The sequence below is a fragment of the Seriola dumerili genome, unplaced genomic scaffold, assembly GCF_002260705.1.
Source record: "Seriola dumerili isolate Sdu_G_001 unplaced genomic scaffold, Sdu_1.0 BDQW01000191.1, whole genome shotgun sequence".
NCBI classification, from domain to species: Eukaryota; Metazoa; Chordata; class Actinopteri; order Carangiformes; family Carangidae; genus Seriola; species Seriola dumerili.
Window position 1 is genome coordinate 7,090,317 of NW_019174446.1, and position 27,049 is coordinate 7,117,365.

Below are 27,049 nucleotides of genomic sequence, written 5' to 3' on the forward strand. Positions count from 1 at the left end.
AATAAAATTGTACTCTCAAGTATGAATATGTAATTTCAGCTTCCCAAAACCTTTACCGATGAATTATTTTCCATTTTGCCTTTTTGCTACATTTTCCAAAATTCAATGTAGGATTTCTATCTTTATATCACATATAGGCCCATATCTAATAGGCCTGTCACCTGCCTATATCCAAATACTGAAAATGTTGTTTCCTACACGGTGCAAATTGCATTTTGGTATATGCCACTGTACAGCTTTCACAGGAATTTAAAAAATAAACAAAATCAAAAATGAACAGTTAACAGTAGAAAATTACATAATTATGAATCATGTAAATGAATGATGTAGTGCATTTCAATTTGATTATCTACAATTAGGTAAGTAGCCATAGTTGAATTCAACTTAAAATTGTGGTTGTTCATGTTGTAAACTAAATTATTCATTATGGGGATTACACAGCTTGGTTATACACAAGCCCCATTTCAAAACTGAACTAAGGGTCTTAACAAAGGCAGATACTGGATAGCTTAATTCATCTGAGTAACTTGTATGTGACACATTCTGCCCCAGGGATTAACAGAGGTTCTGTGTTGAACGGCATCTTCCCAAAACTCACCAGGGAAGGCTTTGATCACACTTAATACAATGGATGTGGGTCTGCAAATTATTGTCCCTTAACCAGGGTCACAACCGGATCTAACACAAGGCGACACACCAGCCACAATTCCACAAATAACTACAGTACAAAAGGGCAGATATTGAATCATTTGTGTTAACATGAGGGTTACTCTGGCCTCTTTTATCTTCCTTCCACTCAAATGCTCCCTGTCTTACTGAGGCTCTTCAGTTTCCATCTATGGAGCCTTTGATCTATACCTAAAACGTCATACTTGTGAATATTTTACTTAAACCCAGACTGAATTATATCCACAGGATTTTATAATCTCACCTCAACACAAGTCTTCATGCCTGATGCAGCAGCATAGTGTAGACAAGTGTTTTTCTTGTTGTCAGTGGCATTGACATCAGCACTCTCATACTCTCCATGGTCCAGCTTTGCTCCGGTCCATGCCAGGATCATTTGTAGACATTCAGCCCGACGGTGTTCATCCTCATATGGCCGTGAGATCCGGGGTTGCAGCGCCCCCTCTGAGATCAAGATCTGGGGCCCCATGCAGAGAAGGTGCAGAGATGTCTCATTGTGCACATTACGCTTGTTAGGATTTCCATCTTTGCTTAAGAGAAAAGACCTAAAATAAGACAAGGAGAGAAATAACAGTTGATTTCAAACTTTAATTCATTGGCCCAGAAATGGCTTGGTATGGGGGGAAAGCCAAGACATTTTAGTTAACGTTTTACTTTTTTTTAGTCCACAAATTAACCTTTTAGGGTTTACAATTTAAACCCTGCATTTTTCGTCTCATTTTGTAAGCCTATTTGGGGGCCCATAACTTAAAACAAAGTAAAAAAACCCCAAATCATTTCATCATCCGACAAACCAAAAAATTGGTGAAAATAATCAATAACCTATATCACTGAAAACTGTTTTGAGATTTAGTGTAACTGTACATTCTAAAGCATTTTAAGAAGTATATTTCAGAAAATTTTTAATCAAATCTTCAGACTTGCACAGTAGAGACCCATGTGGAAATGCACATTGCGCTTCAGCTAATTCATTATCGAAATTAGTTAATCAGTCTTGAGTCTAACAATTTTGGTGCTTTATATGGAAACTAGAATTATCAGAATCATATCCATCCATCTATGCAGCCATATATTTTGCTTCCACTGGGCATTAAGGTTACTTGCTGCCATTTTACAAATCCACCTAGCATGTAAGTCACGTACGAATGTAAAAGTGAGCAAGGATCATATTAGCAAAGAAAGGATAGGGCCTGAGAAGAGGCAAACAAATGCGAGATTGTTAGCTTGTCGGATAGGAAGCTCTTAGAGTCCCATCCTATTCCACCCCAGCATGTTGCATTCCTGAGAGCTGCTAACAGATGGCTATGTGGAGAGACAGATGGGACAGAGATATATAGAGATGAAACATGAAAATTTTTCTCTTACGATGCAGCAATACAGTAGTAGATGGGACCAGTTGATAAACACACTGCTAAAAAGTAAGAGAAGTGCTCAAAGGACAGCTTATATCTGAACGGGTACCACATAAAAAATACAATTAATAATAATGAAAAAAATCTGTATCATAGCAACAACCTAAAGCTCAACGAATTATTTCTTTGATCTATCAACCCTTAGATGTGCTTTTTTCCCTCAGCGACAGAGGCGGGTCCAAAAATGATGTGACTCCAAATGTGTGCATTACATCTGCTTGTTTGTTTGTCTGATTTTGTCCAGGCCACATCCTGACCTGAGTAGGCGTGTCATGGCGTGCCGGGCAGCATAGTGCAGTGGAGTGTTGTGCTGGTAGGACTCTCCGTATGTAGAGTTGGGATCCAGAGCCTCCTTGAACTGCGGGTTGCTCTCATACAGTTGGCAGGCCAGCATCTCATCCCCATTGATGAGAGCCTTACGGAACTTGGTTGCTGTGTTTCCCATCTCTTCTCCTACCGCGAATTCAAGCTCTGACTGACACAGCAGCCTCTTAAGTTGTCTTCAGCCTGCTCAAATCCAGCTGACCAGCATACTGAAGGTCCTAAAAAAAGAAGAAAAATCGGTTTAATTCCTTTATGGCTTTGTCTGGGTCCAACAAGGCCTTGCTAGCAGAAAAATAGTCACTGAGCACGTCTGTCACTGAAAAACTCCAATATAGTAAGCCAGTATTTCTATCACTGTTTAAGGAAAAGCAGCCCTGCGTCTTAAGAATTTTAATTACTTCCACTCCCTCTGTATCATTAAGATGAGAGATGCATCTCCAATGTTGCTCAGGCTGCTCTGCCACAAGCCCCTGTGTCAGCATCACCACAGAACTGTAAACTACCTCCCTGCGTTTGTCTTTTTATTTTTTGTTTTGTATAACCAAACATAATGCCAACAAAGCTCACACAGTGAGAAGGACAAGACTTCCTCTGGCATCACCAGGTGCTTCCGCCTCTCTGTGCCAATCCTGCCCATCCTACTGAGGCCAGGAGTCATTGTGAAGCAAGAGATCCTCAACTCAAGAACAACATGCAGCGAGTCAGCATTTCGCTTCCACCAGAGCACCATATGGTCATGACTGTTTGGCCAGTGTGATACTTTTTTGTATTTTTGGTGAGCTACAGCACAAATCCACAGAACACAACATTGTCTCCTACAGCAGTGTGCACTACTTCATTCATTCATACCACCATGCAAATTCTTCTGCACAAGGATTTCTGCCTTGAAGTAGGCAAACTGTGTACATAAGAAAAGAAATAAGAAAAAAATGCTCCCAAATACCACTCAAGTGTACATACCCAATGCCCAACTCTCCATAGGTTTGCAAGTATGACAAAGGGAATGGTAAGCAAATTTCAACATTTCACTTGCAGGACAACTGACCTTTTTCCATTTATGTATACAGAGTCAAGTGTGGATGGAAGTGTCTGACTCATCCTCATCCTATCAGCCAATCTTTACACAATAACAGTAATCTGAAACTATGTAAGAGGCTGTGCATGTGTGTAACAGATAAGAGTGGACAAGGAGTTAATTCCAGGCATTTTTCATAACCCTTGGTCATTTTCCAGGAAAAGTTATTATTCACTGTAGTTTGGGAAATGTTCAGTGTCATGTTCAAGTAACATTACTGAGACAATGAGCAAAACTTTGAAGAAAAAAATAAACATTTACATGCATAAATACATTTGGACAATGAAGATTCCCGTGGTGACATTAGTTATTTAACTCTACCAAAGCAATAAGTATATATGTTTAAAGTTCTGAGGTGGTCAAGATGGTTCAGTCACATACACAGGCAGATACCTGCTTAAAGTATGACCGTAACTTCCCACTGTCAAGTTTCAGCCTTTTAGAAACCCTCTATGAAAAAATCCATTGGAGAATGGAGGTAAGGGGAAAAGGGGGCTGGACAGGACTTTGTCTCCTCCTCACTCTCTGGAACAGACTTGCAATTGGTCACTTTACACGCACTATTTATTATTTGTTCTTTACCTAAAAAACTAAATACTGTATACTTATTTAAATGTGTTAAAACATTGCCAATATTATGACCGTGCATAATATCCAGCCATCCTTGCAATGGAACCAATACATTTACATAATATACCACTAACACGTTCAAAAAAGTATTCGTCATGTCAACAGAGAAGGCAGATAGCACAATTTAACTTGTCTTGTAAATAAATCTGTGTCAAGCTTGTGCTATGTGAGGACAGACACGCTCATAACCACACAGTCAGAGGGCGAGACCAACAGACAATGTCCCACACTTGTAAACACCTTATCTTTGAACAGAGTTATATAACCTGGAAACATATACTCCTCGATAAGGTTACTCTCCAAATACATAACTAATTAACCTATCTGACAATAGTTAACGACACTCCCCCACATCAGCGCCAACCAACGATATCCGAGTATAGCTCTAACAGTAACAGCTGCGTTATAAAATAGAAAAATGTAACAGTTTGTCAGTTGCCACTTGTCACTAAACTCCTTCATGCAGGCCTTTCTCCATGTTGTGTGGTGTTTATATTTTCGCTAGTTAGCTCAAGCTGATAGCAGTGTTGTTGTGTTGTCTTAATGAAGAGTCCGCGATAACGCTTTGTTACATTTCTGGTTAGTGAAAACATTCGCCAGCCAACTGACCTTAGATAACGTTAGCTCCAAACCAGCCCGTTTGTTGGAAGGCCTAGTGTTAATCATAATACACAATCTTGCTTGCCAGCTGTATGTTATTCAAAACAAAAAACATCATGACGCTAGCTTTTGCGTTGGCTAACGTCAGTGCATACGCTAGCGGGTCAGCTAGCAAGCTAACCGTGCTTCTAGCCAACTTAGCTAGCAGTTGATAAACTCGCTGTAAACAATGAGTAACAAGTATTTCGACTTACACAGATGGTACATCTCGCTGTCGAAGACCTGACCTTGTGAATTAACTGTCAGTCGCAAGCGCAAGAAAACTAGGGAATTTGTGGTTGAGTGAGGCAATGCTTCCCTATAAATAATGTGTGCTCAGAGCAGTGATGTTGTTCCTGTCAACTCTCCGTTGACTCTCTGCTGGCTGCTAGTCTGGTTGCCAGGTTTCAACACAACCCCCAAAACAGGCGGAGAAAGACGGCTTATTCTTTTTTTTCTCAAACACTAAACGTTCATATACTGCTAAAGCTTATGATAACTCCAGAGACACAGACATTAATTAAGTTATATTTAAACGAAAAAGTTTTATCGGTGGTATCCTAACGTACAATATTCTGCACTAGAGACATGCACTGGCCAACCAAGTGCGTGATTTTTTTTAAATAAAAGTTCATCTACTTCTTGTCTTCTTATTCATCCTCTGCTCAGGATAATAATTGTGTATATTTGTGGTGCTATGTGGAGATAAGAGTTACATATAGGACAAACCTATGCTATTCAATGTGAGTCAGGTTCCCATGGACAGAGTAGGAATGGGATTCTTCAAAATAAAAAAAGTTCAAACTCTGCACTTTTCGGCTGCTGATCGTTAAGAGGAGATTGAGAGGAGAACTCACTATTATGTCAGGGGCACTCAGTCTCCATCACAACTCAACAGGCTGCTATCGTGATTAGTTTGTAATGGCTGTGAGTACAATAAAGGACCACTAGAGTGCGACATAGTCCACAGAACACACACATAACACTTTCGGAGGACATTAAGTTATGCTCTGTGGCATATCCCCTGAACAGTTGAGTCTTAATATAACTTGTTTTGTGCCTTGCCACTTGTTGTTCATCAAGAAAAACATATCATTTAAATGAAGTCTTAAAAAGGTGGGTCAGGTCAATTTAAGTGGCTTTATCCTCCCCCTGTGCAAGCTTTGGGTCTAATGTGCAATGAAATCAAAGTTTATGAATGCATCAAACAGCCTATAACAATTTGAGTAATTACAGACAATCCTTAAGTGGCGCATTCATATAGCAAACAAAAATTTAAGATTAAATGTACACTTCAGTCCATCATATCTAAAGTATGCTATGTTTAAACAGGGGCAAAGGTTAACTTGAAATAATCACTCACATACTCCAAACAACACATATGCCTTTTATTATCAAATATCTGAACATTGAAATGAAGGTATATACAGCATATTATTCTCACATTTAAGAGTGCACAACTTTCATATCAACGGGCCTTCAATAAATAATCTGTAAACACATAATCTCAGTTTAAAGCCAGATACAGTAATGTATGCAACAATAGAACATACATAACACTGTTCTTAAAAATGGGGAAACTTAAACAAATGCTTTGGCACTTTCAGAATTGCAAATACAGAGTTACATAAGGGGGTTCAAAAAATATATTGTCAAGGAAAACAAACAAAATAAGCCTACATCTCATGGGGGGCAATGCTTATTATGCCACACATGTCTCATAACCTTTAATGCCATTATTTTTAATGTGTCCTTGATATTTCCTTTGCCACCACAGAAGGAAAAAAAACATTTTTCAACACCGAGACAAATTCCGGGTGCACACATACCAAAAACGCAAAATAATAATTCTTATTCATGGTGGCAGATGAAGAACAACTAAATCACAACATGACGCCATATCTGTCAGAGACAAATCATTCAAGGGTTTGTGTAAAAGGAATAGTAAGCTGCCATGCCTTTGGATGGAGGGGGCTCCTTGCTATAGGAGCTACTGTTGGTGGCAGCTGAGGCCAAGTCCTCACACTTGATGTCAGCGGGTGAGTCCTCTGTGCTTGGACCATTAAGGGACAAACGCCTTCGTTTGCAGGCTGTAGAATAAGAATCAGCCTTGTCAAGGCCAAGAGCTGATGCCTGTGTCTCTGTCCACGAGGAGATCAGGCTTCCACTGCCATTCACCTCCTCCTCTATCTGTGGTTTTACTTTGTCTGAGTCTTCTGGGAAACCAGCAGTGGGACTGGGTCTGGGAGACCAAGGTAGACTCGGAGTCACTTTTCTCTGGTATGCTGCTCTGGACCCCCACCCAGCAGACATGGTGGTGAAAGGAGAGTCTGGGTAGTAGCTGAGAGCGTGGGATGTTTGCATGGACAGGGATTTGATACCATAAGGAAGAAGGGAGCTTGAGTATTCACCCTCATAAGGTGTCAGATCTAGCTTGTTGCTGGTGCTAGTGCTGTTTCCTCCTTGCTGCATGGAGGTGACAAACCACCTCTGCGAAGCTCCGTCTTCAGTCTGAGGTGAGAGGAGGCTGGTAGTTTGTGGTACTGCTCTCTCACTGTTGTAGAAGCGATTCTGGGGTGGGTTGTTGACAAATTGGTCCTGGAAGAGGGGCTGCATGGTGTAGCGGGCACCAGGGACTATCTGGTGGGCACGTGGAGAGTCAGTTGGAGATGGGGTGAGGCGGTCATTCTCTGGTGCTGTGTACATCCTGAAAAACACACATTCTTATGAACTTGAGGTCAAGAAAGGTCCATGTATAGGTGAAAAAAACTGGTGTGAAAATTCAAAAGGAGTTGGCACACTCATACTACTTAAAATTGATTTGAAGTTGTTAAATAAATAAAAACTTGATACAATAAAACATCTAATTTGATACATTTATGTATTGTGAAAATATATTGATACACAATTTATAACTTATGAGCACTGCATGACATTGAAGTAAAATACTCACGAATCATAATTATCTCTGAATCCTTTGGCAAAAGGGTTATGATCAATTTTCAGCTGTGTGATCTGAAAGAAAAGCAAAATGGAAGAAAAAGCAACATATTTTTATGCGAAGATACGGAGAGAACAATTGTGAAGAAGCACCATGTAGCTACATCTCGATCAACCACATGCATGTTAACCCATACAAGGAAATAGCAGATAGGTGATTAACATTACAAATTGTTGTTCATGTCCACTGGATCAGTTTCAGTGAATATAAATCACAAATGGGTCAAAACATCATTTAACAAGCAAGTCTGAGTAAGATAAAAAAAAATTAAAAAAAAATCAATATATTTTCATGCTTACATCCGTGTTCTGGTAGGCAGTGACAGCAATAAACTGGGTCTCTGGAAAAGTGAAGCTCTGAGTCTTAACGTCACTGTTAATGTCCTCCACTCCGTCTTCCGTCACCTCCACGATGTGCAGCCTGGGCTGGTACTTATGCAGCGACTGCAGGACAATCATCTACACACACGGTAAAAAAAAAAAAAAATCATCCGTCAATTATTAAAAACAAGCAAATGATTGGTGCTTAACGGTTATTTTTCTAGAGTTTGAAAAGGCCCTACTTTACCACAGCGTCTTGAGTTTAGTACTTCATTGAATTTTGCACTTAATTTTTTTATTTTTTATTTGATGAACGTGTACAATTCATGTATTCGATTGCACAACTTCTGATGAGAACAAAAGCGTCATATCCTCCTTGACAGCTCTGCTTATAAAAGCCTGCAAATGAATTTCCCAACAACAATATAAAAACTGAAAATGGCCTTCAGTTGCAAAAAGCCTGAGCCTATATCGTTGATACAAAAAACAAGCAACTAATCACAGTTCAACGAAAATCACTTTTAATATTTAAATTCAGACTATTTAAATCATCCATGAGGGTTTAAGCCGTTAATTTAGCTTCATTTATTTCTGAGTTACCTGTGAAGTATTGTGACTGGTTCCTTTGTTGTTGGTGAGTTTCAGTTTGCTGAAGGAGATCTCTTGTCTCATCCAGTGGGCCCCTGTGTTTGGAGACTCTGGATGGATATACACTTTGTTCCCTGAAATAAAGAAAGACATTAGAGACATCAAACTCCCAGCAGCCAACCTCAAGTAATCAGTTTAATGGGTTATTAAATGAAAAAAAAAAGGTTCAGATTGCACACCTACAGTATAACCTATAGGCCTCTGGCCTTATTTTGTTTCGAATATATAGCCTAAATTATTTTTGTAAATAAAAAACGTGCTAATTAGATAATTTTACTAATTTCATTTTTTTTACTGAGAGGTAAATAACTCAAATAAAAATTCAACATGGAATTAAAGTAAATATCGACCTGTTTCCGTACCTTGGCTGCTGTTGTCCGCCTTCCCACAGGTGACCCACTTGCCACCTTGAAATCTCCAGTGGTTCGGATCCGCCAGCACAACCTCCACAAACACGTTGTAGTGCGCTGTCAGGCTCAGACCAGCTATGTTGAAACTGAGAAACGGGAACATCCGTCTGCAAACACAAAGCAAAATAAAATCAACAAACAGTATTGGAAACTATAATGCACCTCAAACATAATTATAGCAGGCATTTATAGTAAATCAATTAAATTTGACAGCGAATTTAAACAAAAATATTCAAGTGAATGAGAATCGAAAGGAAAGTTTCATTTGCATTATTGCAGACTTCTCACCTGCCCTGCTTGGTGATGATCATCTCGGTCTGGTGCCGGTGGAACTTGAGCCACAGCGGCCGGTTGCAGAGGTAGACCTGGGCCCTCATCCCTGGGCCGGCGGTGGGCAGAGTCATGTTGCTGAGAGCGGAACCAGAGCCGGTGTAGGGCGGGTAGATGCAGCCGGGGCTCTGCCCGAGCTGGTAAGCCGAGCTGAAGTGACTGCGGCCGGCTGTGGAGGGGGAAAACCCCCCGGGAGGCAACACGGAGCCCAAGTGGAGAGATGAGGGGTACCTGCCAGCGCCGGACGGGGTATAAACCGTCCCACTAGGGGTATAGGGGATGAAAGAGCAGGGATTCGCTGCCTCTGGGTTTTGTTTAGAAACTGCTGGAGGGAGGTAGTACCGGTCAGCACCCATCCCGTGCTCTGTGTACCTGCTGCGAGCAGCCGGGTCATCCCCATCCACAGCTGGAGACTTGCGCCTCTCATCCGCTGCCTCCTTCGTAGAAGAGAAGGTGCTGCTCTCTCCTTCACCGCCGAGCATAGCTGCGGTTCTTCGTTCAGTCTTATTTCAGAGGTTGATGGCTTTCTCCCCCCTCAGGAATCACTGAAATTATTTTATTTCAGATGTCTTGTTCTAAAAACATGCATCCACTGCAGTCTGAGTCCCTGAGACAGAAACAGGATAGAGTTAGGGACAGCCTATAGGCTACATATCAAGTCATTTGGTTTCCTGAGTCACCAGCATTTGAAAGGCCCGATGCAAGTGCCAAGCAGGGAAAGTGCACGTATAGTTACACGACAATGCATAGAGATGTGTGTGGAAAGTGGCTGTCATATCAAAGCTACATCTGTGTGGGCGTATCAGACTATGGCTGTCAAGTCTATACCAAACTTGAAATTTTCAATTTCGGTCTTTGACTTCTTCTCCGGTCATTGTGGTTTTACTGTAACTTAAAAAGAGGCTCCTCGGTCTTTACTTTTTTAAATTATCTTTTTTTCTGTATTAGGATTATTAGGTTAGGGAGATTATTCAATTAAATTTAGTGTAAGGCACTTTGATTTTTAGTAGTTCAGAGGCTACAGTATCCGCGATGTGATTCAGGTCAAAAGTTCAAACAGACAATTTATTTTCTATCTAATGCAACTGAATGGGACAGTTGGCTATGTGTCTGGTCAACATTAAAAAATAAATTTTAAAAATGTTGTTTTATTTGGATAATATTGGAGATGATTCGCCTCCAGCTAAGACCTAGTTTCTTGTAAGTCATCTGACAAACTTGAAGTAATGCACAGATTTTTGGGGGTTGTCTTGTAGTGTGAGGTGAAAGCTCGCCCCCGACTCTTGAAATCCGTGGCATATTTTGAGAGAATCTCATGAAGGCAAATTCTTCGGTAAAAGCAAATCGTGCTATTTATTTGGTTTTATTTCATTTTATTTTTTAGCATTTCATAATGTTATAACCCCATAGTATTTACAAGAATACATGCATGTCATCAGTTTAGCAAGCCATTTATCTTTATAAAAAATAATTTTGAAAAACACACTGTAAACATATGTAGAGTTACTTTCTTAGTAAGAGATGTGATGTTGTTAATCCTATGTTATTATTCAGAGTTAATGAATTTGCATTCATTCATAGATCTGATGCGGTTCTGTGTCCCACCGGGACACCAGACGTGAAAAAGGGAAATAGCCAATTATTTTTCCGTTTGAAGAAACCTGTGATGTTTCCTGGATCAGACAGTCCGATGTGACAAATGACAACAAACAAATCTAAACTGCCATATAGAGAAAAATGAATAAAAAAATTGGCTACAAATAGCCTATATCTGTGTATAGACAAATAAAATAATTTAATGAGGCTCAATTCCCTGTAAATAACAACATATAAAACAATAAATTCATTGTTAGCTGTATTTTGTGGCAAATAATCTGTTAATTTCTCATTTATTACATTTAAAATAATATTTAATCAGAGAGTGTGATAAAAACTTAAGATACATAGATCACATAGGCCTATAAAAAATATATCAAAACGTATAAACTCACCAAGCGATTCTTCCTCCTGGTTCCTTTTGCAAATCAAGTTCAAGACACAAAAAATTATTCTAACAAAATAAAAACTCTCTCAGGCACCCCTCGAAACAACCTGCGAAGCTGAGCCCATACCAGCACATGACATCATGTTGTGTTTGAGGTCGAGGAGGGAGCAGAAGATAAAACCTGAGCCATGTGGAGGCGGACTTATCTGAGCGTAGAGGCGCACTCCCGTTTTCACCGCTGCTCTCTCCTTGTGGCCATGACGCACAGATAGCAGCCTATTATCAGATTCTCCTCTGATCTCCAGGGGAGGGGCGGGGGATCCTCAGCATCTATCCAAAGGTGCATGAGAGCGAGGCTGCTGCTTCCCAATCCATCCGTGAATTGTTTCCATCTTATCATCCTCACAAAGACATCACCAAAATAACACTCCCATCAGGGCTCAGAGTGTGTCTGTCGGTTTATGGTGACCTTACTGTGCCTTATATTGTTATATAAGACTTTGTAGAACACTGCTCCTTGTCTAAGAACCCATGAAATCCATTTTAACACAAAGAGAAAAATACATTCATCTTCAGATTTATGAAAGGAGGTGCTGATCTGGATTTTTTTTATTTTTAAAAAAACATTTACTTCACCCACAAAATTAGCTCCAAAAATGTATAAAAAACAACAATTTGAAAATCACTGCTGGTTTCAACTTTAAGTAGAGCCCTAATTTCATGCTTCAGCCATTGTGATATTTTACCTACAATAACATGTACAAAATGTGTCTGTGAAGTAAGAACTGGGAAAGTAAATGTGCCTCTCTGATAATAACAAACATATCAAACATTATATTAGTACATATGATTCTTTAATTTTAATGTCAGTGTTGCTACAAATGCTTCACATATTTAACTTGTCATGACTGAAACTCATCGCAGTCTATAGCTGTGAAAGACGAGTGCAGATAAATATGATCCCACTCATCATTGCTAATGGGGCTGAAGAGTGAAGAGCCCCTACTAGAGGAGCAGCCAAGGCGTAATTGTCAGAAGAGGGTTACATGGAAAAACAGGTAAATACTTTATGAAGAAAAAGATGTGTTCCTGTGTTTATCTTCACAGACACAGAAATAGAGACACAATGATCTATTTTAAAGATCACATGACATCGTCAACAAGTTCACACCTGAACTCACAGACAAACTGTATAGGTACAGTGTTGATGTCAAACACTGTCCCAGTGTACAGTAAGATTAGTCACAGACGTGCAAAGAATTCACAGATAATTTTAGCTTTTAAAGGGGCCCATATCAGACTGTTTCCTCCTTGATACTTCCCACTTCTTCGGTTCAAAGGAAACCCGTTACAGACGTTAAAATACTGCTACATTACGGTGCTAACGGCACACCTTTTCACAGCTTAAAGACCCGCTCCCCTCTCAAGACCAGACGCTGCTCAGCTGCAGCTGCTGCTCGCTTGGAGAAAAGTTTACATGATAAAGGCAGTGAGAGGATTAGTGAAGCAGGTAGTCACCTCTGAAATAAACACACCGCACATCAAACAAGACAAATCAACTATTTGGGTAAACTATTTGAACAGCAAACAGTCTAAAGCTAATACACTTCTGTTGATTGCACTGATAAACTAATTGAGTTGTTTGATTGTTTCAGGAAGTCATGAATATAGAGTAAGAATTCACAGATCATGGTGTGCAAAGCAGTTTCATTTATCCTGAATTTACTCTGAACAAGCAGCATTTTCCCCTGCTCGCCTGTTTCCATTTTTCGGTATATTAATACACAAATACGTACATATATTTACATACATTTACTGTTACATATTATAATGGTGACTCTCAATTCAAGCATATTAAACTTTCTCTCTCTCCCTCGCTCTCTTTATTTAGCAAACTACGCATCTGACACGCATACACATATGGTCACGTGCTTTGATGGTAAACCAGTGACTCAGAAGTGTGAATGTGTGGAGTCTTGAAAAATTTCTATTGCAGTTTCTAGATAAGCATCTATTCGTCCCAGCAGTGCAGGGACAAACACTGTCCCAGCAGCGCGCATTCACTGACGTAATGTGCACACAAATCCATTTTGCATATTGCTCCTTCAGTTGGAATTCAGCGCAGAGTTTATGTGCAGAGTTTGACAGAGAGGCTGTTCTCACATTCATCTACTTAAGGGGGAAATTTTTATCTGTGCTCACCTTAAATCTCAGTTAACACGTTTATGTATGAATATGATTTTTTCGTGACATAAGTGCCATAAGTCACAGCCCAAAAGGCAAGTCACACAAGTGTAATGTGGAAATTTGAAACCTCGATTGCATATACACTGAGGATCTGGATTTTGAAAGAATTTTTAATGAGTTCATTTAACTTTCTGTGGGAAACCCATACCAGACACAAATTATTACTCAAAGCTGAGTATTTGTATATGATTGAAACATGTCTGGAGAGAATCTTTGACACCTTTTGCCCTTGTTTGCCTTTTCCCCCTGCTCTTCACTTAAAATACATACAGGCATGGGCCCATTGATTGTTCACTATAGCTCTCCTTAAAGATGAAAACATATTTTCTATCTTATATCAGCTTATCTCATTGCCAAAATCATACCTTTTTTTTTTTTTTTTAAACCGCCTCTATACATCCCAAAATGCTGTTTGGCTTTTACGTATTTATTGGGCATCCTCTCTGACTGGCCTCACTCCTCACTCTGTCACACTCGATGAGCAGCTTCCCCTAACTGTGCCTGCTTTTTGACACATCTAAAGGGCTGTTTCTGACATCTTGCCATCCTGCCGGTCACCTCTCCCGCGGTGCTCATGCCAGGCAGGAAAAAGCTGGTGACCTGGCCGTCACCGCCCTGCCCTAGGCCACTGCCACCCTGCCGGTAGCAGAAGGTCTGTTGGTCTGAAGCCATGCCAGGAACTCTGCCCGCCACAGCTTGTGATGTCACGACAGACACACTCTCAGAGGAGTGTTATGATTGGCTCTGAAGGTTTGCCTTTCTCACTTCCTGGGAAATACCCTCTCAACAACTTACAGACATACAAACCTAATTAATTATCGCTTTAATTGAATGTGATCTCAGTTTTCTGCCATAGTAACTGATCAACTGCCTTCACAGATCATAGACAAAATCCAGAAATGTTATTCCCTTATTTCCTTATACGATCTGTCCTGTGCAAAAAGAAAAAGAAAAAAAAACTTACTGCCACTACTTGTACATTTGTAATTAAAACGTTTACAGCTCATAGTTGTAGTTAGTTACCACTGCATGAAGAGCAGACTTCTTGCCAGATCGAAACTAACTTGCTCGTAGAGTATAAAAGTAGCTATTACATAAAAAAAAGACTTTGGTCATCACATATATGAAAAAAAATGGAAAACAATAATGGACATATCATTAGAACCTTAGAACCTTGATCAATAATTAATATAACCGTAATAGTGGCGACAAATTGTGCTTTATGATAAATACAGCCATAACAAATACTGGGATTCTTATTTCACAAACTAATATTAACCACTGAGAGTTTTTACAGCAGGTTCAAATGTGAGACGATGAAGGCCTCTGGTGATACTCTTCCTTAATCTCCCCCCCCTACGCTTACATTTATGGTTTGGTCCTACATCCTGTTAAGAGTAGCAGCAGGAGCGGACCATCACATTTGGTGCTCAGCGTGGGGGCGGTTGGTGAGCTGTCATGTTCCAGCTATCCCATGGAGATACACTTCTGCCTCTCTGCGAAGATTTGGTGTTTTCTCATTTGCATTTGCTAATGAGATCCTGTTTGCATGACTTTATACTGGAAGGCTATCTCTCTGAATATCTCTTTACAAATACAGAAGGCGAATTAAGTTCTATTTATTTAACCTTTATTAACCAATTAGTCCCATTAAGATTGTGGATGTCTTTTGCAGGAAAGATCTGGCTGAGAAAGTAGCATTATGCTAATGTAATGTTGCAGACATAAAATTACAGATTCAAAAAAACTCTTGTTTTTTTACAATAGAATTGTAGGTATTTGTGAGAGGAATTTAGCTTCTTTTAGTTTTGTATTCTCAAATGTATGTAGATCAGGAAGCACATTGGCCATTTTATGGTATCACAATACACTTTGATTCACTAGTGGAGCAACTCTAACAATTATGTTATATATTATGTATAGCGCTTATGTTGAGATTCAACAAAGGCAAAGCACAGTTTCATGTGATCAACTGGTCCAGTTGAGTCTTTGAAATTCTTTCAAACCAAAAGTAAAACACCTCTTATTTCTCGTTTCTTATCATCTGTATTTGCTACAAGAGAGCATACCATTTCACTGATGATCGAGTGTCTGAGCCTGCCCTCGTCAGCTCACTCTGATCACAAGCTTCACACGAGAGATTTATCTTCCCAGAAGCTTTCCTCAGCCAAGAGCCATGACTCCCAAAATCACTTATCTGTTGGGAAGTTGTAGAAGTTTAAGGCCAAAGCCAATTAAGGCTGTTTAGAGCACTTTCTCGTTATCACCCAATCTGTACTGTTAAGAATTCCTGCCCACCAATCTGCCTGTGGCAGCAGCCCCCCGATCACAATTTGATCTCAGGTCACAGTCATGAGCCATTGCCTTGATAAATGTTGATCTTCAAAGATAGTGATGACTCCAAGATCAAACAACAATCGACAAGTGATATAAGCACACGTCAAAAGCTTCTAAAATGTGCAGGTGTAAAGCCTAAAAAACCTAGTTTGAGACTCCAGACTCTAATGCACTTTCTGCTTCATTTTCACCAGTTAGTCGTTAGGATGACCAACTTTCAACCAGAAAACTCAGTTCCCGCCGAAGTGCTACTGAGCACGTTATTGCATAAATTGCATAGAAGTCATTGCTGACCTCTGACATCACAATAGGGGGTGGGAGCATAAGCTGGCTGCAGAGGCTGTCAAAGAGCCAGATCGACATCTGTGTAAAAGGGGGAGCCGGCATTGTGATGCTGTTGTGTTACACGTCACACATCTGTTTCAGGAACACCGGCATCAACAAGTTCCACAATGATATTTTCATTTTAATCAAAAACGATCTCCGTCCAGGCAGCCGTTTCAGCTCTGTATCACAAATAATCTCCGTCCATACTACCACACCTGAGATATCACATAACCATTCACATACACTGGACATGCATGTGCTTGTGTAAACAGGAAGCAGATTGTTTTGTCTGCAGTTGGTTAGTAGCAGAAAATACTACCAACGAGTAACAGCAAAGGCAAGGCAGTTGTGGCATTATAAAATGCGGAATTTAACTGCACAACAGCTGCTAGAAAAGACAACAAGATCAATAATGCTTGTAATTTGTTGCATTCACTCTGGCAGTCAAGGCTGACAAGACCCCATCAGGTAGTGAACGTGGGTCTCTACGTCATTGTTTCCAAAGGTCTCAGTTTTAGGGGCTTGAAACTCCAGTAGTGTAGAAAAAGTGATGTGTTTTAAAATGAAAATGCATCAGTGTGGGTGTAGCCTAAAAATCACACAATGGGGCGGCATTATGGCGGCTTGTTATAGGGGGTCTTCTTAATGACAATATTGGGATCTCTGTATAAAAGAGGTTTTGGAGAAAAATCCCCACAGGGTTCATAACAACATAACATTGTATAATCAGGACAACACTGGATATAGTAGGTCAACTGTCCCTCCTCTATGATACATTAAAAGAAAAAATTCATTTCAATAAATCTGAGTATATCAATCACTGTAATGTACCAATTCTCTCAAAGAACAAATACATATTTTATGTTGTTTTGAAGAATATCCCTTTGTCCAGTGGGGTGGAAAGAATATTTTCTGCATTATGTCCCCTTTCTGAGCAGATAGGACCCCGAGCATATTTTTCTCATATGGGGAATCTGCTGACTGTGGTATCACATTATGATTAACAATTTAACTACGATCCCCTTCTTTCCCATTGTTATTCCACAGATGACTATGAATAAGAGTGAAATGCCAGCGATGGCACGCAGGCTTCATTAGATTTGTTGATTGATTTATTGTTTTCCATGGTTGTAATCACTTCCCCCAAGGTAATTTGTAAGCTCTTTATGGTTCAGAGGTATAAGCCTGAGAGTTAATTAATCGGCTTTGTTTAGAAGTTTGAAAGTAGAAATGCCCCTCTGAATTGATAACCGCTTGGAAGGCAACAGCCTCTGTGACAGAATCTCTTCTTTAACCACAACAAAACATCAAAGCTAAGCAGGTAAACAGATGTAATTATGTCTGGATGATTTGCACTAGATGTTTTGCATTTTCCTTAATTTTCTTCTTGTCGAATTCAAATTTAGGATTTTGTCATGTTTCAGGAGACAAACTCTTCGGCATCTTGTTAAAAACTACAGAACAGTCATTAAAAAGTTATCATTCAATCCAAAAATCCAGTCAGTGCTCGCCAAACAACAAACAATCTGAGAATACACATAAACACTTTAATACCTAAATTGTTTATAAAATTGACATGCAGTGAGATTGCAGAAGGAAAACATCGTATTTTCTAATAATTATAACAAAAAGCATTTTACAGTGTACTCTTACCCACATTGTGCTTTTATTCTTGTGCTTGCCCCTTAAATAAGCCCTCTTCATCTAAATAAAGCAAAAGCATGATTACTCTCAACTGAAGTAAAGTATTATCACCTCAGAATCAGATAATACGACTTTTATGTTCTGTCCCAAATTTTTGCTCTTGGCAGAAGCTAACATGACACACTGTCCCTGCTCCCCCCCAACCCCTCAACCCCCCCCCCCCACCCCACCCACCCACAAAACCCCTGATATTGTCTGGCCTTTGTCAGGCTTAATTGAAGCTTGCTTTAATTGGCTCTTCGATGGTATGTGAATGGGAACTGCTGTTTATAGGTTAAGTGCATCTTGATCAGAGCTTTAATCCAGTCATTAACAGAAAAACATGAGGTGTTGAGAGCAGTGAGGAGAGGTTGATAATTGAGAGGCTGCTTCCTTGCTCCCTGTGCTATGTGTGTATGTAGGCTATGTGTATGTGCATGTGTATTTGTATGCATATACTTACTTTAGGAGTGCTAGGAGCCATGCAGCAGAAACTGCCAAGGCAATATGAAGAAGGAAAATCTTCCAAATATTTGGCAATGTGACAAATAGGACATTTTATACAGTGTTAGTAATGACAGAAAAACAGAAAAAACACAGTAGTTTTCCATACTTTACTATACACACACATTTTCCTCATGTTTATACAAAAGATTACTGTGGGTCTACACCTGGTAGAACAAAATGTAAAGGATTCAGAGATCAAAAATACGCTCTCCACAGTGCTGTCAGAGCAAAATAAAAATTGCCTCAGAAAACATTTTTTTAAAAAAAGTTTTCTTTATTTCAGACCCACACCTGATGAAAATATATACCACTACTGATAGTAAAAATAGATTCTTATTGTCTACAGAACACATCTCCTCCATACCCGCCCCATTCCTCTCTATTGCTCAGCTGTCAAATTCTCACTGAGTTTTTCTCACTGTATATTTTAGCACCTATCCTCAGTGTGAGGCCTGTGTTCTTCCGTACCCCCACTCTTGTACCCGTCTCACATACACCGCATACACAGACACACACACACACATGCGCACACACACACATGCCCACACACACACACACACACACACACACACACACACACACACACACACACTAACACACACACACACACTTTCACACACACAGAGATCCACAGCATGTTGAATCAACGAGTCTATATTGAATAAACATGCTGCTTTTAGATAGGGTCCTGATTTGCATCATTCTTGGCAAAGTGTATTTTTCACCATTTTTTGTGTAATTTATTACAGACTTGCACACACTTACTGATCCTATAAAAGCACTGTCAATTGCTCACAAACCTTCAGTGCTAGTCACCTTCTCAGAGAGGATCATTGACGTATAAAACCCCAAAATCAGACCATTCATATTCTGCCGGTGGCATAGAAGCTGAGCAAATTAGGCTACAAGAGAGGAGGTGCATTTGATATGTGTATTGATTAAGATTGTGGTTGGATATTACTGCATTGTATTCATTATGAATGTAGTATTGAATTTGCTAAAGAATCCTTGCTGAATTAATTTAGGCTTTCCTTTTAACAATTTCAAGTTACAAAAGTTATAAATAACTTGAGTCGATTCAAAGAAATGGAAGTGCAAGTTTTGCCAGGTAGTTTATTTATTTGCAAATATTTGTACATTCCATTTTTCTAATAAAAACACAGGGTAGATAAAATATACAATTGGATTTTTGATATTTATTTGATTTGGGTTTTTATAAATATCAACTTGGAACTCAACCATTTCATCCACCTGTATATGAACACTGACGTTTCATCATATATCCGGTTTGTGCAACACCTTGCATGCTGTGTGTGTGAGTGCTGTGTGTTTGTGTATTATTTTAAGGTGTGAAAGGCCTGATGACAAGATGAACAATGTGGGCCATGCTTGACCTCTCCCAAACCTTCACCATACGACTCTCCCTGTGAAAGTGTGAAAACATTTACAGGCCATTTACAGCACGAGATGACACTTCCTCCCAGGTCAGTGGTCCACACGAACACACTTACACACACATGCACACACACATCGCTGTCAGCTCAACAGACAAGCAACATCTCTCTCTAATGCTGCCTGAGAGGAAACAGCGCCTCCAATCATTTCATTAGAAAAAATGAAGGAAAAAAAGTAAGATGGCTGAGAAGAAAGTACCTACATGCTGTGAAAGAGCTTTGAAGAATTTCTCCAAGCATACATGAAGAAAGCACAGATGTGTCTTAAGCATGACTGTATTGAAACACACTGACTGCAGGGCCGATAGAGTGAAGACATAATGCTGCACTTGATGGAGTCTGGACAGCGCTTTTGTACATTTAAGTCACAAAATGTGATTTTGCTTGAACACACACACATAGGCACACTCCCACAAACATATACACACACTCTGATGCACACATACATCGTTAACTCTGAGATGTTATAAAAACTCTTCTCTTTTATCCGTTAAAAAAAGTATCGATCTTGTGCTTTGCCTTCACTACTTGATAGTTGTTTTTTTTTTTTCTGTCATAATGGAAAGTCTCCCCAGCCATTTCTTCAGCCTATTCTTCATTTGGAGTAATTATAGATGGAGAGGTAAAAGATGTTTTTTCCCCTTCCTTTTCTTTTCTCTGTCCTACCTATCTTCCTCTCCCCTGCATGCATTCAGAGGAGCTCTCACCACTGCATTCTTATTAGGGACATGTCTGAAAGGCTCTCCGCAGCATGTGGTGTCCTCTGACCATCCGCTATGGCTGCTTTTTGTTGGCATTAACAAGCCAAGCAGCCAAGGATAGCTTTTCAACAGGTACAAACTTTTCCTTTTAGATAATTAACCGCATTCAGACACTCAGCGCAGTGTTGGCAATGTGGGTACAGAAACCCAGAGAGGATCATATTCTAGAAAAAAAAACGACAGAGAAAAGAGAGAGAGAGAGAGAGAGAGAGAGATGGAGAGAAAACTTGATCAAAAGACAAGATGTTCTCTTTTGGTGTTGTTTAGTGCTAGTGGATTCTATACCAAACTCCTATTCAAATGGTGTGGTCTTCATTTCTGTTCTCCTCCTCGTCCTCATCTTTGTCCTCTTCATCTTTTCATCAAGATGGACCAGGTAATGAGGGAAAACTCTGGTCATTGTAGAGCGGTCAAAGGTTTGCTGCCTTAATGAATGGAAGAAACACAAGAAGGGCTGAATGCTCCCCCTCATTCCTGCTTGCCTCGCCGCAAAAGCCCCAGGATGCCTCCTGAAGAAGGCCTCCTCCATCCATTGCCGTCTCATCTCTTGTTAAAGGGGGGCATAAAGCGAAGGCAGAGGGGAAAAGTAATTTTCTTCTCCTGTCTATCCATTCTTTTGGTGGGCTTCTTCCACTTTTTGCTGTGTACTTTCATAAAGCTTATAATTATCTTGGTGAGAGCCCCTCAAGTGAGAACGAATGGAGTCTTTGTACCCATCTCTCTTCAGCCCTCTCCTGTTTCTGGGAAGAAGGAAGTCATATTAACATTTGGTCTTTCCCTTTTACAGATGCAGTGAGAACGCCAGATGTGTCTCAAAAAAAAAAAAAAAATCCCTTTTAACAACTTAATTTTACAAACGTATTTTCAGAATCACCGCTGAGAGTGTCAGAACAGGATGGGAGGATAACGCCGTAACTTCAGGGAACTATAAAACTTTTAATTCACATTAATGTTTTTCCTTCATTAACTAGCAGAGAGTCATTTGAATACGAGATATTCAAATATTGTGCAAAACTACTGCAAGATAGATGTATAGATGGACTTGGACTTAGTCCTAACTGCAGTGTCCATGGATGTGAATCTGACCCACGGCCATTAGCTGCATGTCATCCCCTCACTCTCTCTCTCCCTGACGTTCCTGTCTAGCTCTCACTGCACTATCAAATAAAGGCAAAAATGCCCAAAAAATATAATTAGAAAAAAAAACAACTGAAAGATATATGCCATTCATTTTGTCTTAATGTACTGTTACTCCCTTTAAAAAAAATGTATAATAGTGTAAGAGAGCTCCAGAAAATCATTACCTGTTCTGTACCTACCACAAGCTGACCAGACAATAGCTACATCCTCACTGACCTGGCAGCAGAGATCACTGGTTTAGGGTCAAACCCTCTCCCTCTACCACCTTCCTCCACTCACCCACCCACCCACCCACCCCTCCCTCCATCCCTCTGACCTCCATCCCCAACTCTTCTGGCTGATTACTCCTAATGTAATTTTAATTAAAAACTGTGGTGTCAAAGGGTTTAGCCTGCCTGAGAAGCGGGTGCAGATTGTGGCACAGTGGCAGACCCCTTCACTTGCTTGAGAGGAAATGCATCCTGACATTGCTCGGGTGGTGCCAACACAACCAGAGCCAGGTTGAGCAAAAAGGTTTTCAGGCCCATTTAGATATCACTGTATAACTTTGAGGAGGTAAGCAGGTAAGTGATCTGTCCAGAGAAAAATATGGTTTATTTAAATTATTGTGACATTTGAGTTGTCAGCTTTTTACCCATAGATGTCTGGTGATTTGATGATATGCTGTAAGATATGCTAAATACTATAATTTGCTGCACACCAGTGCCATTAATGTTACATACCTGCATCAGTTGAGCTGTAAGCTGTTATCATAATTTAAAAAAAAAAAGAAAAAAAGTCTGTATCCTTCCTCTGGTTAAAATGCTGAGCTACATGAACAAAACAGGAAGACAACAGAAGCTCATGCTTACCGTCAGTCATTCTAACAAACTCCATCACTGATCACCATCGCTATCTCATCAGAATATTTGCAATCATGAATCACATAAATCAGCACTAAAAACCTGGAAGAAGAAAAGGTGAAACCACCAAGGTGTGACTCATTCCTATATCAAGATACACTTAGTTGACATTGACAATAATTGCCACTTTTCACAGGGGTGACCTGAGGAAGGCACCCCACAGCAGGACTCAACAGCAGAGGTCTGCCTGTAGGTTTGTAATCCCCTCACCCGAGCTGTTGGATTATCTGCTCTCCATCGACCCTGAAGAGGCTCCCCGTGGCTCGGGCTTAAACACTCTCTAAAATCTCATCTCCACACCCCATCTGCCGGCCGAGCGTCATCTTGAAAGTCACAGATACTGAAGAATGGGGACCGAGACAGCGGAGCAGACAAGGAAATCAGAACACACCTCCTCCCTCTCGCCGTGGCTCCGTGCAACAGAGATTAAGAAACCTCAAAGTAAACCTACAACCTGTATTTTTCATTACGCTCATCAAAATGACTTTAAAGACGTTTGTACTCTCCACTGTGCTACAAGCTCAAATATGTCCTTGTACTTGTTGCAATAAAAGCTTTATCTCCCTTGTTGCAACAGATTTTCCTCCTATTTTATCAGTGCATTTAGCGGATCCTACGTTAAATAATGATACACCAATAACTGGTATTCTGGAGACTCACAAGTACAAGACGTGTCTGTGTCAATGACCCTTTAACATTCTCTGACAGGGGCCTTGTTTTGTGGCCGTCAGTGGACAGTTGGAAGAGCTGGTGGTTGGCCCTGAGCAGTGAGGCGTGTTGTAAGAGGGTTTAACTTTGCTAACCTCCTTCTGCCAGGTTCATGGGGCCCTGCTGCTCGGGTAATATTGGATCAGTGTTGGGAGCCCGTGCCCCTGCCATATCAACCAGCATGCTACTTGGGGTGGTGAGCACTTTCCACTATAGAGCCAACTGGACCTGGTCAGGGCTTAGTTGCTGGATTATCTTCCATGTTCTTGAAATTCCCCAAATGTACAATTTATCAGATTTTTTCCTGTCTTGTACAGCATTTCATAGCCTAGGATATTGTTTCAAAGGCACACTAAATAAGACTTTTAATCTTACAAGTCAAGACAAGATCAACAAATACTTGCCATGGTGTTAAGATTTCTGTCTTTAAAAGTGGACTTTCAGGATTGTGCCCTGAACAATACAATATGATATGCATTCTACTCACAACAGTACAGTGAGTAGAGCAACAAAAATCAAAATGTGTTCAAAAGTGCTTAGAAATGGTGCTACCACTGGCTCCAGGTGAAAAGGGGAAGCAGGGACTGTCTTGCGGAGAAAAGTCAGTAAATGGATTACTGCCAATCATTTTCTTGATTATTTGTTTTACAGTTTACAAGAGGGTTCACACTTTTGACAGGTAAGCACATGGTGTTTTTGTGTATTTCTTCTCCTTCTGCTGAAATTTTGTTAAAAATAAATAAATAAACGAAGAAAAGAAAAAAGGGGCGCTCATTTTTTTTTTTTATTCAGGGGTGATCATAACAGCAGTGTTCAGTGGTCAGGCAACACTAGCAGAGAAAATAATATGGAGTCAGAGAAACAGCCAAGAGCCAAAATTTGAAACACTTTTACAATATACATGAAAAAAACAATACACATGTTGTGTTTTCCTAATAGAGAAAGCAAGCTACAATGATAGGGAGCTGCCATCTCTGCTCATGAACAATAGAAGGTGTTTGGCTTTGCACACAATGTACAAAAAGTGGTGATTTGTTACAACCATGATTTTATTTTGTTTGTGCCACTTTGTCCAAATTACTGTTTTTAAAATTGTGTGCGCACTTGCAGAATTCTTCAATTCTGCAAAATATTTCTCAAAAAAAAGAGTCTTCCAAAGCACCCGTATATCAACAAAGCATCAGATTTTTCTTGTAAAATTAAATATATATATATATATTTACATTTATATTATATATATATATATTTTACAGTTGCTCCTCACAAAAGATTGCCATTGTGTCTTTGCTCTTGATTGCTTATAGTTTATCATGAAGATACGACTTATACATTCTTGCTACAAGTTACCTGTGCCAGAGACCTCTTGAGAATATACATTTCAAATATTTGTGCCATGCAGACTTACACTTGCAGAGACATTTTATTTGTAGAATGAAAAATATCAAATAAAGCCCATGTGTTATTAAGCATTCAAGAGAAATTGAAATATAGTTTTTCTCAGACTGGTTGAGTGGTTGTGCAATCATTCGTATGAGCTCCACTTGGCCCTGTTGTGGATATTTGGCTGGTGCCGCAGTTTGGGGGAGATCTGCTGATATTAAAATCTGCAGATGCCCACCTGGTGTCAGGAGGGAAGGAAACAGAAGAGTGTGCTGTCTGGGAGGTGTTTGGTGGGGCTTGGAGATGCATGTGTCCATCTGTCTATGTGTCTGGGTAAAGAAAAAAAAAAGCATGTGCAGTGCATACAGGTGATGGCTTGTGTTTTCTGTTGGTTGCTTCTTTTTTTCTACTTGTAGATATCATTGTTTTTCTCTTTCTGGCCTTTGATTTGTAGATGAAAAGAACCTGCTCCTCCACAGAGGAAAACTTTAACGTTGTAAGGTCAGAGAGCGCAGTGTGAACTTCAGGCAGACTAACAACACAGTCATTATATCTGGCCCATCTACTGGTGCTGTGTGTGGGTGAGTGTGAGTTGTGAAGGCGCACTGGGTGTGTGTGTGTGTGTGTGTGTGTGTGTGTGGTTTGGGAAAAAAGGTGGGGAGCTTATGCCTGTTTCTTTCTGTAGTCTAAAGTCAAACTGTACGTGTGAAGATTGCCTTTTGCTTCAAGGTGTGTGTGGGTCTGTGAGTGTGTACCTGTCGCTTTGATTGAACAGGTGGGGCCTCTTTGCATGGGATCTAGACAGCTAGTTCGCGACACAGCTGACTGTGGTCAGGCTTACTGTGCTCAACATGCAGTCTGGGGTGCAGATTCAGATACTTTGTGGTTGGATGTTGATGTACTTTCAAGAGTATTTTGTCTCTATTTTACTGCAAGTTTATTTCACTGTTAGTCCAAAAAACTTATTTTTTTGTGGAACAATGTAAATAATTGTGAGAAGAAGAGAAAAACTTCATGAAAGCATTCAATAACTAAATGTTGCAAATCTCAAGCTACAAAATTTCAGCTATTAATTGAAATATATCAGTTTGTCCCTGATGCTATACATTTTTACTGGTGTGACCTGTAGCCTACTTTACATGGGAGTCTAACACTAAATAACATGTGACACTTGTGACTTCTACAATGATTTCATGATAACCAATTAAAATATTACACACCTCACAGTAGGAACTTTAACCTATTATAGTAAGAAAAGCACCAGTATTACTAATAACATAAATGTTGGGACCACAAAGACTGGATGACAGTGACCCTGCAGGAACAAAACCAGGACCTTGAAACACAAGCAGCTAAATGTAATTCAGCCATCATTGCACATGCTTTTCCTCCTGTGATATGTCACATCAATTAAAAGCTATTATTAAATTACTTTCAATGGTTTACATAATAGCAATAGATAAATATACAAATTTTCCCTTCATTTATTCGAGACAAAAAAAAAGAAAAAGAAAATCTACCTTAAGAGTAGCCAAGCAGGAATTGAATTTACGTGTATAGCTACTGTTCAGTTCAATTCAATTCAATTCTTTTTATACGGTGCCAAATCATATCATATATTATCTTAAAACACTTTACAGTGTAAGGTCAAGACCTTACAATATTATAAAGAGAAACCCAACAGACAAAACTGGGCTTGAAGAAGAAGAGTGAGTATTAAGAGGAAAAGCACAACTACGTGGGCACAATTTCAGTAGTGTGACAAAAATACATGGGGACGGGGAGAGAAGAGAGAAGAGAGATGTGTACAATGTGTCATGGAGTTTCCCCAACAGTGTCAGCCTATAGAAGCATAACTAAGGGATGGTTCATGCCTCACCTGAGCTAGCCCTAACTATACAGTTTTATCAAAGAGGAAAGTTTTAAGCTTGAACTTAAATGTAGAGAAGCTGTTTAGCTCCCCAACCCAAACTGAGCTGAGCTGGTTCCACAGGAGATAAGTCTGATAGCTGAATGCTCTGCCTCCCATTCTATTATTAGAGTCTTCAAACCACAAATAGGTCTGTATTTGGAGAGCAAAGTGTTCTTTTGGGATAATAGTGTACCATGAGGTCTATTAGATATGATGGAGCTTGGTCATTAA

At 39.8% G+C, this 27,049-nt stretch overlaps 2 protein-coding genes across 4 annotated transcripts in view; both read right to left on the bottom strand.

The window, feature by feature from the left end:
* The window catches only part of ankib1 (ankyrin repeat and IBR domain containing 1), a 34,272-nt gene extending 29,142 nt beyond the window's left edge, over window positions 1-5,130 (bottom strand). The window contains exons 1-3 of one of the 2 annotated variants that reach the window (XM_022753255.1): window positions 4,983-5,130; window positions 2,357-2,641; window positions 932-1,232 (exon numbers count right to left, since the gene is read on the bottom strand). In XM_022753255.1, coding sequence (XP_022608976.1) covers window positions 932-1,232; window positions 2,357-2,544 — 489 coding nt within the window. In that variant the 5' untranslated portion in view covers window positions 2,545-2,641; window positions 4,983-5,130. Of the gene's footprint in view, window positions 1-931; window positions 1,233-2,356; window positions 2,642-2,821; window positions 2,903-4,982 lie in introns of those variants that run through there. The other variant, XM_022753256.1, reaches the window with a different exon arrangement.
* A 1,026-nt stretch (window positions 5,131-6,156) lies between these two features.
* LOC111227694 (eomesodermin-like) lies at window positions 6,157-11,649 on the bottom strand. 2 transcript variants are annotated; one of them, XM_022753333.1, is made up of 7 exons: window positions 11,468-11,649; window positions 9,435-10,075; window positions 9,099-9,253; window positions 8,689-8,810; window positions 8,068-8,226; window positions 7,721-7,782; window positions 6,157-7,474 (listed from the first exon to the last, which is right to left on the bottom strand). In XM_022753333.1, exons 2-7 carry the CDS (start codon window positions 9,956-9,958, stop codon window positions 6,688-6,690), a joined length of 1,809 nt encoding a protein of 602 aa, XP_022609054.1. In that variant the 5' UTR covers window positions 9,959-10,075; window positions 11,468-11,649; the 3' UTR covers window positions 6,157-6,687. The 2 variants fall into 2 exon arrangements, with proteins under 2 accessions (XP_022609054.1, XP_022609052.1); XM_022753331.1 differs by having other exon boundaries at window positions 9,435-10,083.
* Between the last annotated feature and the right edge of the window lie 15,400 nt (window positions 11,650-27,049).